The sequence below is a fragment of the Humulus lupulus genome, chromosome 4 (genome assembly GCF_963169125.1).
Source record: "Humulus lupulus chromosome 4, drHumLupu1.1, whole genome shotgun sequence".
NCBI classification, from domain to species: domain Eukaryota; kingdom Viridiplantae; phylum Streptophyta; class Magnoliopsida; order Rosales; family Cannabaceae; genus Humulus; species Humulus lupulus.
The window spans coordinates 154923173-154939979 of record NC_084796.1 but is presented as its reverse complement, the minus strand read 5'-3'; the positions used below and the strand labels follow the sequence as shown (position 1 = coordinate 154939979).

The following is a 16807-nucleotide window of genomic DNA, read 5'->3' as shown; positions in this document are numbered from 1 at the left end:
ACAAATTTTCATAAAATTCCGAATAGTTTACAGTACCGAAAATTAAGTTTAAACATGTTGATTTTCACGCACGTAAAAAAAAATTAGTCATGCGTGCAACAACATATTTGAACTTAGTTTTCGATACTCTAAACTATTCAGAATTTTCTGAAAATTTGCAAGATACTTTAGCTACAATATACACAGTCATATAAAAAATTCTCGCCGAAAACTGTTTACGAGTTGAGAATACTGAGTGCCCCACCGGTAGGGCTTAAAGTGAAGTCTAGAGGAGAATTTCCATATATATATATATATATGAAAGCTTTAATATATGACAGCTAAAAATGAAAACTACAAACCAAGTTGACTCAACACAGATTCACGAACTTTAGAGCTTTTGAACTTTCTCTATGACAAGCATTAACTTTCAATTTGCAATAATTTAAAGATCAAAATAACATCGTTAAATGGAAAAATAAAACTAACATCTAAGAAGTATATTGATAGATGGATCCACGTGTTGAGGACAACAACTCAGTTGCATATCTTTACTCCAGCAAATAAATGATAAGTACCTTCACTCAAAATTATGCTAAGAAAACCCACTTGTTTAACATTGAAGATTTTCCAATTTTGTGTACCCCACTCAATTACTCAAAAAATTTCTGTTTATATAGCTTGTTCATGAGCATTGGCTAAGCTTCATGAGACTACTTGAGCAGGAACTATAGAATCATAGACTCTATCCGTCGCCTTCTTTGCCTAAACAAAATGATGAAATTGAGCGAGTCAGATTAAGAAGAGATTAAATGTGAAAGAGCTAGAGAGGCAAAAATATATTACCTCTTGCTCCCAGTTAGTTTTTATGGTGATTGTGAAAAGAGAGAATACTTGTACGGTGAGTGCACATATAATCCCCAACCAGAGACCCTGTAATGAAAAAAGTTTAAGAAAAATTAGAATTAATGCATCTCAAATCTAGATAAAGTAAGTTCAGAACAAGACAAAAGTTTTATGGAGGAGACCTTTCCACCAACGTGCAACATAAAAGCCATCAAAACAGCTGATGGAATTCCCACTAAGTAATAGGATCCAAGATTTACATATGCTCCAATCTTCTGCCACCCACAGCCTCTACAAGCACCTGATTTAGTCACATTAACCACTCAGTTACTGAATTTCATGATTTGTAATTCTCAGATAGAAATTATACCCCAACTAGTTGTTTTAAACTATTGTACTTTCCTTGCTGCAGCAGGAGGCAGGGATGAAAATGTTCATCTTTTCATATCACAAATGTAATAATATTTGTACCTATGAAAATGCGTCGAATTGAGCTTCGAAGAAGAATGAAAGGTAACCGAGGAAAAGTAGATGCTAAACTGTTTCTTACAATTGTAGGTGGTAAGGACTAGGGCAGTGATGGTTTCACTTGTTTTGTTTGTGAACAAATAATAAATGCATAGTTTGTAAGTTTAATAAGGAGTTTTATCTTTTATTTCCTTCATGATTATGAACTTAGGAGAACATATTTATGAGAAGTAGAATTTATTAAGCAATATAAAGTGGAAAAACCTGAGAGAACACACTGCAGCCCATCTAGAAAATTGGAGACAGCTAGTATTGGCATCATTGCTGCTACATATTTGACGACTTCTACCTCATTGCTATAAGCATAGCCCCAGACATTGCGGATCAGTATGAGTACTAAACCAACCAACAGACCCTCAGTAATGGTCATGACTAACACAACACACACTGCTAAACGAGCTGCTTCTGGACGCTCTGCTCCCAGTTCATTTGAAACCCGAGTACTGTTAATTACAGATACAAGAATGTTAAATAAAATGCATAACCTTTAAAGTTTTGAAAGTACATCAAGTATAGTTTCCAATACGGATCAGCAAGGGGTTATATTGTATTATTCTTGAGCAAAAATTTATCAGATTCTATTTAGGACATTAATTCTAGTAACAGCTAAGGGAACAAATACTATGTATATTAGCTCACCTTACAGCACCACTGAGTCCAAAAGGGATCATCCATACAGTTGAAGCTGTGTTTAGGCTGCCAATACATACGGCTTAAATTAAAAAAAGTTGAACTTTTCACCTAATCTGATCATACAACAAACCCAAGTGAAACTTTGTCTTAACAAACCTAACAGAAAGAACAGAGGTTTCTAAAGCTGGATTGGGTAGAAGGCCTGATAAAAGGACCATCATTTCGAAAGACCACATTTCCAAGCTGTTTAAGAGAAATCCACAACACCACATTGAAATAAGGAGTATTAAACACAAGACAATGCTTTAAAATCACATGTTGGAAAAGCAAAATCTTTGTTATTAACAAACCGTCCCATACAAAAAAATAGAAAGATAACTTACCACACCATCACAGCTGAAGGAATGGCAAGTCTTATAAATGTTGAGACGTTTCGCAAAGCCTCCTTGGAAAATCCCGTCCATGTTTTTGCACACGAAGGAGAGAACTTCACATAAAGTGCTAACAATAGCACATTGATCCAATAAGAAATGGAATTTGCCATAGCAGCTCCCCTGCTTCCAAGTCCAGATTTGAATACCAGAACCCAACACACAATGATATGGATTAAAGTAGTCATTCCTGAGGAAATCATCATTGGGAAAACAATGTTTTGGGTCTGTAAGAATCTAACCAGACACTGAAGAAGACCATAGGCAAAAATACTTGGGATCATGAACTGGGCATATTTCCCGGCTTCAGCAGCTATAGCAGGATCTTGGCCTAAGGTTACTAGAATATGTTCTGTGTTTGCCCAAATAACAGCAAGAGGTATACTAACAAGTACAAGTACAAGCATGGCTCTCTGCATATGTATTCCCATCATGTGATACTGTTTTGCCCCATATGACTGCCCAGATAAGGTGTCCAAGGCACTTGCCATTCCCATCTATTCAAAAAGTAGGAAAACAATTTGGATGCAACAAGTAAAGAATGAAACTAAAAAGACCACTGTTTGTTCGTATTGAAAATAATTAAATCTGTATTGCGTCACTTGATTAAACAAAAAGCAATCATAGCAAACTGAACTCTTCTTTCAAATTGTTATAATTATTATTATCGTTATTTTACATCTAAACAGAAAATAAAAAGAAACAAGTTTTCAAAGATCAATATATCAATTGCAATGAAGACCCAACTCACCAGCAAGCTGAAACCAGTGACTGAAGCAAAGGACGTTGCCATGGAGGCACCAGAGAGAGTTAACTCACCAAGATGACCAACAAACATTACAGATATCATCTGTAAGCAAAACTGTAAAAGACTCACAGATATAAGAGGCCCAGCTAGCCATAGCTGCTTCTTTACTTCTTCAACAATTTCTTTTCTTCTAATACCCTTTTCATCGATTCTATCTCTTTCATTTTCAGCCTCAGTTTCTTCACAAACTTGAATCAATGGAGAGGTCAATGATGGTTTCTGCTCCTCCCTGTCCCTCCTCTCCATTTTCTCGTTCCGAAAGTAAATGAAGGCAGAGGAAACAGTGAGGCTATCAATGATTTGAAGAGTATTCCTGTGTTGTATGTAAAAATACTATATACATAGCAATATATATATAGATATATATATTAATGAGAATTCTCATTTATATATATATATACACACGAGATTTCACTTTAAGCTTTACCGGTAGGGCTTTCAGTGTTTACAATCCGTAAATAATTTTCGGCGTGATTTTATTTTATGACCACGTATATTGTAGCTATTTAGAGTATTTGCAAATTTTCAAAAAACTCCGAATAGTTTACAGTATCGAAAACTAGGTTCAAACGTGTTGTTGCACGCGTGACTAATTTTTTTTATGCGCGTGGAAAACAACATGTTTGAATCTAGTTTTCGGTACTGTAAACTATTCAGAATTTTCTGAAAATTTGCAGGATGCTCTAAATAGCTACAATATAGACAGTCATAAAAAAAAGTTGCACCGAAAACTGATCATGGGTCGAGAAACACTGAGAGTCCTACCGATAGGGCTTAAAGTAAATCCCCTATAGAAGAATTGTCATATATATATAGGTGAAATATCTTAAGGGCTTCACTTTAAGCCCTACCGGTGGGGCTATCAGTGTTCTCGACCCGTAAACAATTTTTGGCGCGATTTTTTTATGACCGTGTATATTGTAACTATTTAGAGTATCCTGCAAATTTTCAGAAAATTCCGAATAGTTTACAATATCGAAAACTAAGTTCAAACATGTTGTTGCACGCGTGACTAATTTTTTTTATACGCGTGTAAAACATGTTTGAACCTAGTTTTCAGTACTGTAAACTATTCGGAATTATCTGAAAATTTGCAGGATGCTCTAAATAGCTACAATATACACGGTCATAAAAAAAGTCGCGCCGAAAACTGTTCACAGATCGAGAAATACTGAGAGTCCTACCAATATGACTTAAAATGAAGCCCTGTAAAAAAATTGTCATATATATAGCAGTGGGATGGAAATGTTGAATTGTTAAGTGGTTTTATAAAACGATGCAAGAATTCGCCCCTATCACGTAAGGCTCGCCCTTATAGCTTCCGCGATGAAGTGGGAACCCATTTGTGGCACCGGGGGATAGAGGTTTTAGCTGATTTGAATATTAATTCAAGGGTATGGTTTACATATTCATACATGGAAGATGCTGCTTGATCGAAAAGATTCGTTCATTAAGTAAGTTGCAATACATTCCTAAGTTGATGCCATATATATATATATATAAAAAAAAAAAAAAAAAAAAGAATAGAACTTAAAAAGTCTTATAAAAAAAAATTGTCTCATATATATATATATATATATAATACAAAATCTTAAACTTAGTCGGTTCGCTTGGGATTGAAATTCTCTGAGCCTGGTTGAAGTGACGGGCCGAATGTACATTTATTATTGGCTCTTAATATGTATAGTTGGCATTTTCATTTAATAAACAAAATTTTCAAATTTTCATTACAGATACAAGTGATTTTATTAAGTTCCGGCTAAAAATCATTTTGTATTTTATTTTACCAATTAATTAGAATATAATAACTCAATTAAAATAATATATTTTAATATATAAAGTGTCGTTTTAATTAAATTGTTGCATACTAATTATAATTGATTGGGAACATAAGGATAGGAAACCTAAACCATAAAAGAAGACTGAGCCAAATTACCTATACCAATTGGTGTCTCTTTTTTGTCTTCTCCATAATGACATGTGTCTGTAAATTTGATACAATAAATAAATTTTCTGCCCAACAAATATAAATTACCATTCAAGAGTAAATGTTTAGATAATACCCTAAATTAAACGTTATTATGTAACCATTTACCTTTGAATAATTTATCTTGATTTTTTTTTCAAGTAAAATCTAAATTTCATTTTTTTTATTTCATGTTTTAAATTTGAAAATACTGTAATTTTTTAATTATAATTAAATTAATGTTAGTTTCTGTATGATGATATATTACAAATTATGGCATTGGATTTTGTCTGGTGCTTTGAGTCTCAGTCAGATTTGAGAAATAAATATATGAATATTTGTTTGTTTATTAAACTTCTTTGATAGGAAGGGATAAGGACTTTTGACATTAATAAGTTGTCTTTTATCATATATTTAAATTTATAGAAATAAAAAACCGCCGAATTGAAATGGCATGGATTGAACATAAACAAACAAAAAAAAAAACCGCAAGCAAATTTATCGTGTTGTGATTTGTGCGGAAAAATTCGCGTTGTGACATTACTTTACTAGCAAAATAACATTTTAAAGGTAGCTTTTACGTTTCACCACTACAAAATACTTTTTATGGGACACTTTTTTATGATACGCACATAAATGCAAGTCCTTAAAAATATTTATGAAGCTTTTAGGACACTCATTGAGAGTCCTGAAAAAACGCAATTTAGGACTCGCAATGAGTGTCCTAAAAGAAAATGCGAGTCCTAAAAAAATATGGGCTATAAAAATAAGTGTTTTACTTAATATTTTTAAAGATTTGCTTTGGGAGTCCTTAATACTCTTTTAAGACTCGCAATGAGTGTCCTAAAAGAATCTGCGAGTTCTAAGAAATCTGGGCTAAAAATAAAGTGTCTTACTTAATAATTTTAAGGACTTTCTTTGGGAGTCCTTAATACTTTTTTAGGACTCGCATATTTTATGTAAAACACTCAAAAGACAGCCATATATTTCAAAATTATAGGGTTACATACATAAAAAACTATACACATTTGGGGATTTTATTACTCAAAACCACAGCAACCACACGGCAGCAGGACTGAAGGAGATGAACGGCTGAACGACATGACCAAGGCTGAACAGCTGAAGGAGATGAACGGCACCAGGTGGTGAATGACGCTCGACGGTGGTGAACGACGCTGGGTTCTCGGTTCCAGCATTCTCGGCAGTGTCGACGGCGGTTCCAGCGTTCCAGCACTCACGGTGGCGTAGGTCTCAGCTCCAACAGTCTCTCCGGCGGTGCAGGGTCTCGGCTTCGGCGGTGCTGGTTGCTCACGGTTCCAGCCGTGGGTTCAGGTATATATATTGCTTTTTTTTATTTGTTTACTTATATATATATATGATATCAGATTTATTTATTTATTTATTTATATTATTAAAAATTGGTAATTGGTATTATATTATTTATTTATATTATATTTATATATATTATAATTGGTAATATTATAATATCAGATTTTAATATAGGATAATAATATAGGGTAATAATTTTAGATTATAATATAGGGTAATAATATAATTTCAAGTTTTAATATACAAAAAATTAAAATAATATAGGTAACTAAAATGTTTATAACAATAAAAATAATAAACACAATGGTTATACAAATAAATAATATAGGGAACTAGAATGTTTAAAACACTAAAAATAATATAGGCTAATAATTTTCTATTTATAATATAGGGTAATAATATAATTTCAAGTTTTAATATACAAATAAATAATATAGGCTAATATTGATACTATTTGTTATTTTACAATTTTGAATGATAATTGTATTACTTTAGTGGAGTTTGAATATCTTATATATTCATCCGTAGTGAAGTAGGTTCTGGGAATTCTGTGTGCTACGGTGATAATGGAAGATTGAGAACTTGCATGTCTTAGTGAAGTAGGTTCTGATAATTTTGTGTGCTGGGGTGATATATGGATGAAAACCTGTGTGCTGTTTGATTTGTTTGACATGTTGGTGTTGATTGTGACAGATGTATGACATGTTATTTGTGCTTTCGAGATTATAAGCGCATGATAGGTCTTTCTAGAATTTAAATCAAAATCTTCATCTTTTCTCTCCCAAAAGAGTTAGTGATGTGAGTGGTGTGAGTGCTTGTATACTATTTGGTTTATTATTTTAGATAAGCTACGGTTTGGTTTCCTATATTAATATACAGTTTAGTATATATTATTTTTTATGAATTGATTACATATGTTTGCATACTTATATATTAATTATTGGTTTAATTTGTGTACAAAATTTGACAATATGATACTAAGTATATATGTGAGTGAAATTATATGATACCAAAAATTTATATCTTTGTCCTATTAAAAATTTAGAATTATTTTATGATTTTACTATTACATTAGATTTGGTAATCACATTCTAGTTGGTATATATGTGATTGATTGGATCTTAAATCCAAATCAATCATTGTGATTTGGATCCTATTTATCACAAAATTTTTATGATTTCATGCATTGCATGGTAAAAACATAATAAAAAAAATTGGATTTGGATTTGATTAGGTAATATTATGAGATCATTCATTATTAGTATATATACCAAGAGAAGAGAGATCAAGGATCTATATTTGATCACATCAAGGAAATTTCTTTAAGTGTTTGCTTTGTTTAGTTTAAGTGGAATAATGATGAAGCTAAAGTAACTTGTGTCTTACATTTATTCATCTTTCTAGTATTGTTGAAATCAATGCATATAAACACAAACCATTATTATTAACAAACGAGCAACTTTTTGCATGCCTTAAATATATAATATAATTAGACACACACACAGAAAATATTTCTAAATAAAAAAAGCTCTTAAAGTGTTCATTAGACAAATAATAGTTGATACAAGTGTGACATGTAAAAGAATATACAAGTATGTATGCATATATTTGTTGTGTTGATTTTAACCTTTTTAAAAGAGCATGTCAACATCTGACATTTTTCTTTTTTTATAATGTTGATTAAAATGAATAGGTTAATATTTTGATTGGTCTTAAAGCATTGGATTGGTAGCTAATTGCAAGAGGTATGTTGCATTTGATTTAGTTTTAAAAAATTTCAATATTTTATAATTTTGAATGATAATTGTACTACTTTAGTGGAGTTTGAATATCTTAGATATTCATCTGTAGTGAAGTAGGTTTTGGGAATTCTGTGTGCTGTGGTGATAACGGAAGATTGAGAACTTGCATATCTTAGTGAAGTAGGTTCTGAGAATTTTGTGTGCTGCGGTGATATATGGATGAAAATCTGTGTGTTGTTTGATTTGTTTGACATATTGGTGTTGATTGTGACAGATGGCTAGGCTAGTAAATTAGGGGATATGCTGTCTGATTTTCTATAGATTTTCTTGTACTTAGTTTTGTTTTGTTTTGTATGTTTATTTTATTTTATTATCTTAATTTTAATTTTTTATTAAAAAAAATAGGCGCAATATGGAAAAAGAATGGAAGTCAGCTGATTGGATGTCAGTAGAATATATAAAAGGGGTCGATGAGTTTCTTAAATTTAGTTTGGATCATGCCAAAGATCCAAACTATATTTGTTGTCCTTGTAGTAAGTGTGGAAATATGAAAAATATGACTGCCACAATAATAAAAGAGCACTTATATTTATACGGGATAGACAAAAGTTATAACATATGGTATTGGCATGGTGAAGAGCTTCATGTTACTTCGGACCCTCCTATGATGAATGAAGATCGGAATTATAGGCAAATGGATCGTGAGGATAATTCAGATAAAATGATTGATGATGCATATTATGAATCAGAATTAGATCCCGTTAAGTTTGAAAATCTTCTCGATGACGCTGAAAAGCCGATTTACTCTGGTTGCACTAAATTTTCAAAGTTGTCAGCCCTTCTTAGATTGTACAATATAAAAGCCAAAAATGGATGGAGTGATAAGAGTTTCACGGAATTGTTAGTTTTTTTGAAAGATTTACTGCTAGAAGAAAACAAGATGCACGTATCATTTTACGAGGCTAAGAAAACTATGTGCTCAATAGGCTTGCAATATGAAAAATACATGCTTGTCCTAATGATTGCGTATTATATCGGAATAGCCTTGTAGATGCGAATTCGTGTCCTACTTGTGGTGTGTCCAGATGGCAAAAGAAAAGGAATTTAGAGGAAGTTAAGGAAGGATTACCAGCAAAAGTTTTGTGGTATATTCCTCTAATTCCTCGTTTGATTCGATTTTATCGAAATGTTGATCATGCTAAGAATTTGACTTGGCATGCAAATGACAGAATAAAGGATGGTAGACTTATACATCCTGCTGACTCACCAGCATGGAAGATAGTGGATTTTGAATGGCCTTCATTTGCCAATGAACCTAGAAATATTCGTCTAGCTCTTTCTACGGATGGAATTAATCCTCATACTTCTCTCAGTAGTAAGTATAGTTGTTGGCCTGTTATGCTAGTCATATATAATTTACCGCCATGGCTTTGTATGAAAAGGAAGTTTACCTTACTGACCTTGTTGATATCTGGACCTAAACAACCTGGTAACGATATTGACGTTTACTTAGCTCCCCTAATTGATGACTTGAAAACTTTATGGAATGAAGGAGTTAGGGCTTATGACGCACACCGAAAATAAGAATTTACCCTTCGAGCGGTGTTGTTATGGACAATCAATGACTTCCCCACTTATGGAAATTTATCTGGTTACAGTGTAAAAGGATACAAAGCTTGTCCTATTTGTGAGGAGAAGACTTTCTCTCAATATTTGAAACATTCCCGCAATGTGTGCTATATGGGACATAGAAAATTCTTTCCCCGGAGACATTATTTTAGAACTTGGAAAAATGCATTCAATGGTGAACAAGAGTTTGGTTTGGCTCCAGTTCCTTTGACTGGAAATCAAGTACTTAATAAAGTATCTGTAATTCAGTTTAAGGTAGGAAAACCTATTGTTTTTCCAATTAAGAGGAAAAAGGGTCGTGGAAAAAGTGTTGGCAAGGATAAGAATGAAGTTAGTTTGACTAGTGCGGATGAGTCTACAAGTCCTTGGAAGAAAAAATCAATTTTCTTTGAGCTTGAATATTGGGAAAAGTTACTTTTGCAACATAATTTAGATGTCATGCACATTGAGAAAAATGTGTGTGATAGTCCAATAGGAACTTTGTTAAATATTCCAAGTAAAAGTAAGGACGGTATTAAAGCTCGGAAAGACTTGGCTGCATTGGGCTTGCGAAAAAACCTACATCCAAAAGATGGCCCTAATAGAACATTTTTACTAGCAGCTTGTTACACACTCACTAAGGATGAGAAAAAAGAACTTTGCAATTGTCTATAAAATATTAAAGTTCCAGAAGGGTATTCTTCAAACATAAGAACGTTGGTGGATATGAAGAATTTGAATTTGGTCGGCATGAAATCTCATGATTGTCATGTCCTATTCCAACACATTCTACCTGTGGCTATTCGTGGTGTGCTACCTAGAAAGGTTCGAGAAATAATCACATGGATGTGTTTGTTTTTCAAGTATTTATGTTGTAAGACGATTGATGTTTCAACGTTAGACAATTTACAAGTGGAGATTGCTATAACTTGTGTTACTTAGAGCGATTCTTCCCACCTTCTTTTTTTGACATAATGGTGCATCTTACAGTCCATTTGGTTAGTGAGATTAAACTATGCGGACCTGTTTATTTAAGATGGATGTATCCCTTTGAGCGATACATGAAGATTCTTAAGAGTTATGTTAGAAATAGAAGTAGACCCGAAGGATGTATTGTTGAATGCTATATTGCAAAAGAAGCCATTGAATTTTGTTCAGAATACTTGCATGGTGTGACCAGCGTGGGCGATCAATCTACATTAAATAAAAATAATGGTGGTTATGGTGGAAAAGGTGGTGTTATATGCTCAATAACTCAAGATGAAAGACATGAAGCACACTGTCTTGTATTGCAAAACATTGATGAGATTCAACCTTACATCAAGTAAGTTATCTTAGACAGTATGATATCATAAAACATTATTGTGATATTTGTATTGATTCATACCAATTTTGCATACATTTATGAAGGAATCATTTTGTTTGGCTTCAGAAAAAATATCCATCTAAGTCAAAGAACAAAAAATGGATCCAAGATGAACACTATCGTACGCTTAGTACTTGGTTAGAGAACAAGGTATTGATTTGAGTAAATAATTTTAAATCTTTTGTTTTGATTGCATGACATGTTATTAATTATTATTTCATTTTTTTTAACAAAGGTTGCAATTGAAGTGACCCACACGTCGTGTCATGTGTCGGACATAGTTAAGTGGATTTCTCGTGGTCCTTCTCTGAATGTGTTTAAGTACCCATCAAACATCGTCAACAGTACTCAATTCAATATTTTGGAACGAGATAATGTAAGAAACACACAGAATAGTGGAGTTTGTATTGTAGCAAAAACTGTGCAAATCTTTAGTTCAAAGGACAAAAATCTTGTAGAGTGTGATATGACATTTTATGGAGTAATCCAAGAAATTTGGGAATTAGATTATACTACAACTAGAGTGCCGGTCTTCTTATGTGATTGGGTGAAAAGTGACAAGGGAGTAAAGGTTGATGATTTAGGTTTTACTTCAGTTGATTTAAATCGAATTGGGCACAAAAATGATCGTTTCATAATGGCAACACAAGCCAAACTAGTTTTTTATGTGAATGATCCATCAGACAAGCAATGGTCAGTCGTGGTTCCTACTCAACCGGTAGATTGGAGAGACAAAGAGAATGATGTACATGACTTACCACTCCTTCAACAACCTGTCACAATTCCCGAACCACAGCTTACCGAATACCCTATTGATGATGGTGTAGATGACGATGATATTTGTTTGCGTTTTGATGGTGACTGTGTATGGGTTGATCATATACTGTGATAAATGTTGACTTGTTTTTTTTTCTTCTGAAGGTTGGATTTGTTCATTTTATATTTAATTTTCCTATCATGTTGACGATTGTCTATTAACATTGTTTATAATCGTTTCTTTTTCAGATATTTCCATGGCTGATCCAGGAGGTTTTGATGATGATTGTCCACTTCCTAGACTTGATGATGATTGTCCACTTCCCAGACTTGAAAATAATGTTGGTCAGGAGGAGAATGATGACATTGCTATAGTGCATGTGAGATCTGTTAGGGGACTATGTACCATGCCCGACATAGCCAAGATGCGAAGTGAAGGTGTTAAGGTACTGATCAAGTTCAATGAATATGGACAAGTGATTGGTACAATGAGATCAAAATTGGGATCACTGATTGGATCAACTATCAAGAGGTGTGCTTCAATCACACACGCGAGCTGGGATAAAGTCCCTAAATCAGACAAAGAAAAATTTTGGGAAATCATTAAGGTATTTTCTCTATCACTATAATATATGTTGTTTGTATTTTTAATGTAGACTAACGATATGTATTGTTTTCAATTGTAGGCTACATTTGACATAGACTATAAAGCAAAAAGAAAAATTATGTCAAGGGCGGCAAAACGATGGATATCATTCAAATCCCATCTGACTAAGGTATGCATCTATAATGTACTTGATGCAAATCCGACCATCAAGACGTTCAATATGCCAAGAGGTTACTCACAGTTGATCACTAAAACAGAATGGGATGAGTTCTGTGTTTCGCGCATGACTGATGATTGGAAGAAAAAAAGAAAAATACATCAAGATCGTCGAAAAAAAATAAACACAACCATCATATGTCACGAGGCGGGTATTTGTTGGCATTGGAAAGGCAGCAACAAAATTTTTTTGGACTCGACGTGTCTGAAATCGACAGGTCACGGTTGTGGTTGGTGGGACATTCTAACAAAAAGGGTGAGCCGGTTGGTACCGAGGCAAGAAGTGTAGCTCGCAACATAGTAAGTGTACTACATTTTATATGATTGGATTACTTATTTTTTATGAGAATAACTATATTTCTATATTTTGTTTGCAGGAGCACTATAATAAGCTCATGAGTGAAGGAAAATTTGAACCTAATGGGTCTAAGGATGTGCTTACTATGGCATTAGGCACCCCTGAGAGCAGAGGGCAAGTGAGGGGTATTGGGCTCAGTGTAACGCCTAGCCAAATCTGGAAAACCCCACTATCCAGTAAGAAAAATGGAAAGGAATTTGAGGCTTCCTCAGTTGAGGCTAGATTTGCAATGATGGAAGAAAAATACCGTCAACAAGAAGAAATAATGAAACAACAACAGGAAATGATAAAAAGACAAGAGGAAATGATGCGACAATTTATGGAATAGATGAAAGGACAACATAGTGGCTTTGGAGGATCTTCTCATGCGTCAGTGCCAAACTATGGATCACTTATAGATCAGGTGACACCATCTCATCAGGCATCACCGAAATCGCAGCATCAACCTCTAGCACCCCCGCCCCCATAACCAGAAGAGGCACCTGTGTTTATCCCCACTCCTAGCTCAAATCAGGTATAGCTTTATCTTTTTAAAATCTAAATCTGTGAACTTGTATAACATATTTATACATATCTAAATATGTGCAGGATAAAATGATTGAATGCAAATTTGCATTAGGCTCTATCACCAACATCGTTGGTAGGGGATACATTCTAGTTACTAGTAGCTCAGACATACATGGAGAAAACATAGGAGAAAACATAGGAGAAAACTACCGCGGTGCAATTGAGTTTGCTGACCAACCTGATGCTCTACTTGTTAACCTGATCCCTAACAGTGAGATTTATACAATCAAACAAGCTATTGGGAGTTTGATACGTTGGCCCAAGTCGCTAGTCATCTTCAATGGAGCAACACAGGTAATTCTTTTAAGACTATTAAATTTTTATTTACTTATTCCATTATTAATTATTTGTTATGGGTTTATTAAGAGATTGTTAAAAAAAAAGGAAAGCAAGCTGGGAAAAGAACTTCTCTACCATTAGCACCACAAACTCAAAAACTAGTTCCAAAACGAGCGCCTGAGGAGTCATTGTCACAAGAGGTGCAACAACCATCTCCAATTTCGCCTAAGTTGAGACAAGTATATGAAATCGTCAATGATTGGCCTAAACATGATTATGTCGTTGAAGTGTCCATTGACTTTGATGTGTTTGGCCATGCTTGTGAATACTTTGCTCTATTTCGGGATGAAATACTTGAATTTTGTAGAAATGAGATGATTGGACAATCATGTATTGTCTTCTACATAAAGTATGCTAATAATATTTATTGTAAGGATTTTCTTTCATCAACTATTTAGTTTTCTTTTTAATTAATTATATTTGTTGGTAGGATTTTGTACCAGACATTGTTATTAGACGAGGAAAAGAGAGGATCATTGTTGTTTATGAATCCGAATAAGGTTTCTACTTCTGTGACTCGTGCAGATAGTCGTGCTCAAGCTTTATGTGATAGGATGTTATATTGCACGTCTAAGAAGCATGATTGGATAGTTATGCCTTATAACCATGGGTAAGTTTAATTATTATTCTTTTCATTGATACAAACAAATATAATTTAAAGTTAACAACTGTGTAATACTTGTTCTTTCAATAGGGAGCATTGGATGTTATTTTTATTATATCCCAATTGGCATTATTGTTGTTTTCTCGATCCTCTCAATGCACCATTAGATAACAGGACAGCCATCAAGGAGACCATCCATGATGCATTTGAGATGTATTTCACAGAAAGAATGAAAGCACGTCAAAAGATCAACAAACGCTCATCGGGAGTAATGTATTTCCAACCTACGGTATGTTTCTATTTGTCTAGTTTATGTATATGTAAAGATGTTTAAGATATTTAATACTAAGAATTGTACATGTATTACCAATCTTTATATAGTGTCGTAAACAACCAAACAATATCGACTGCGGATATTACGTTATGAGGATGATGAAGAATGTACTTATCAATGCCCCTCATATCAAACATTTCTTGTCGAAACAAGTAATAAACAATATACAACTACATAGTATTAATCTAGTACAATTTTTATACATGCTTTTAATTTATTACCACTAATATAATTATAATTAAATTTTTGTTTTCTTTTTTTTTCAGTTCACCTCCAACAAACCATATACTACTCAAGAAATTGACGAAGTTAGAGAAGAATGGGCAATGTCATTTTTACAATTGGTTAGAGCAAAATGAATGATGTTATAGCTAGTTAATTACAATACATGTTTAGAAATTTTAAATTTATTTCGTAAAATTTTTTTGCCATTTTTTTAGTATTTTCTTTTCAAATTTCTTTTGATACATATTCGACACTCAAATGGATATATATTTTTAAATCAAAATTAAAATTGTAGCTGTATTTTTTTTTAAAAAAATTACTTTTAAGGGCATGCAAAGCGAGTCCTAAAAAATTAATTAAAGGCACTCAACCCGATTTTTTAGGACTAGCGTTGCGAGTCCTAAAAAGCTACTTAAAGGCACTCAACCAGATTTTTTAGGACTCACGTTGCGAGTCCTAAAAAACCTTAGTTTTTAAGGCTCTCAAATAGAGGACTTGCGCTCTGCGAGTCCTAAAATTTTTTTTAGGACTCGCAATGCTAGTCCTAAAAAACCGTTTTTGTAGTAGTGTTTGTTCATTATTTTTACGGGATACTTGCTGATTAAGTACACATGTCATGATAGATGGTGAAATCACTTCCAATCAAATAAACATCATTTTCTATCTACAGTGTATATGTGCATGTTAGGCTAATCCACCAGTAAGAATATTATACAACACATGCGTTAGACACACACGTAAAAAGATATTATTGCATAACATATGAGTCAGACATACATCCATAAACACAGATAACAAGAATCTAATTTTCATAAAGAGACAACTCCATTGAGAAACAACCTCTTGAGAAAAAAAGACAAAATGTACTACAACTTCAGAATCAGCATCTACAAAAGTAACATAAGAAGCTTCAAAGACTATAAAGTGTGCCACGAGAACAAAACATCAAAAGGAAAGACAGGTAAATGGAAACTACTCAAAAAACTAGCAAACAAGTATTAAGATTATGACATCAACAACATTGAGATCGCCGCATTAGCTACAAAAAATGATGACACTTACGGATATAATAGTTAACCTACAAAATAAACAAATAGAAACGAATCATCTACTAAATAATAAGAGGAATAAGTTTTTGCATTGGTAGATCTAATATAATTTTTAAGAAAATTATTATTGTGAAGTTAGAAAGAAGAAATAAACCTATTTTTGAAGGCCATGAATGTGTTACCAATTAATATGTGAAATAGGTTATGTAGTACTGTAAACCTAATAACCAATAACAAGTATAGATAAAATATGAAGTAACACAACTATGAAAAAAATAATAATGTAATTGTGCATAATTTAAAAAAATTAAAAAGATAAGAAATAATATAGTTTTTTTATTTTTGAAGAACTAAATATAAATTAAATAAATAACTTATATACAACTATTAAATTGAAAAATTGCTAAAAAATTGAAATGTACCGATTCCAAAAAATACAACTAACTGTAATAAAAAATAGGGTTTATACATTTTTAGACCCTGTGTTTTGTCTCATTACTTATTTGGACCCTGTGT

The 16807-nt window shown here is 33.0% G+C and overlaps 1 protein-coding gene across 1 annotated transcript; it reads right to left on the bottom strand.

Annotated features, from left to right (window-relative positions):
- Positions 1–385: 385 nt before the first annotated feature.
- LOC133830913 (protein DETOXIFICATION 16-like) lies at positions 386–3541 on the bottom strand. Its single transcript, XM_062261030.1, has 8 exons — positions 3169–3541; positions 2370–2914; positions 2143–2229; positions 1993–2049; positions 1558–1796; positions 1008–1126; positions 826–912; positions 386–744 (listed from the first exon to the last, which is right to left on the bottom strand). Exons 1-8 carry the CDS (start codon positions 3469–3471, stop codon positions 685–687), a joined length of 1497 nt encoding a protein of 498 aa, XP_062117014.1. The 5' UTR covers positions 3472–3541; the 3' UTR covers positions 386–684.
- Between the last annotated feature and the right edge of the window lie 13266 nt (positions 3542–16807).

What these genes read in the sequence shown, in the direction of transcription:
- LOC133830913 (XM_062261030.1), bottom strand. Translation starts at nt 3,471, where the DNA reads ATGGAGAGGAGGGACAGGGAGGAGCAGAAACCATCATTGACCTCTCCA. An exon ending in TCACTGGTTTCAGCTTGCTG is followed by an intron (nt 2,915 to 3,168) that starts GTGAGTTGGGTC and finishes CTTTTTGAATAG; the next exon opens with ATGGGAATGGCAAGTGCCTT. An exon ending in GCTGCAGTGTGTTCTCTCAG is followed by an intron (nt 1,127 to 1,557) that starts GTTTTTCCACTT and finishes TGACTAAATCAG; the next exon opens with GTGCTTGTAGAGGCTGTGGG.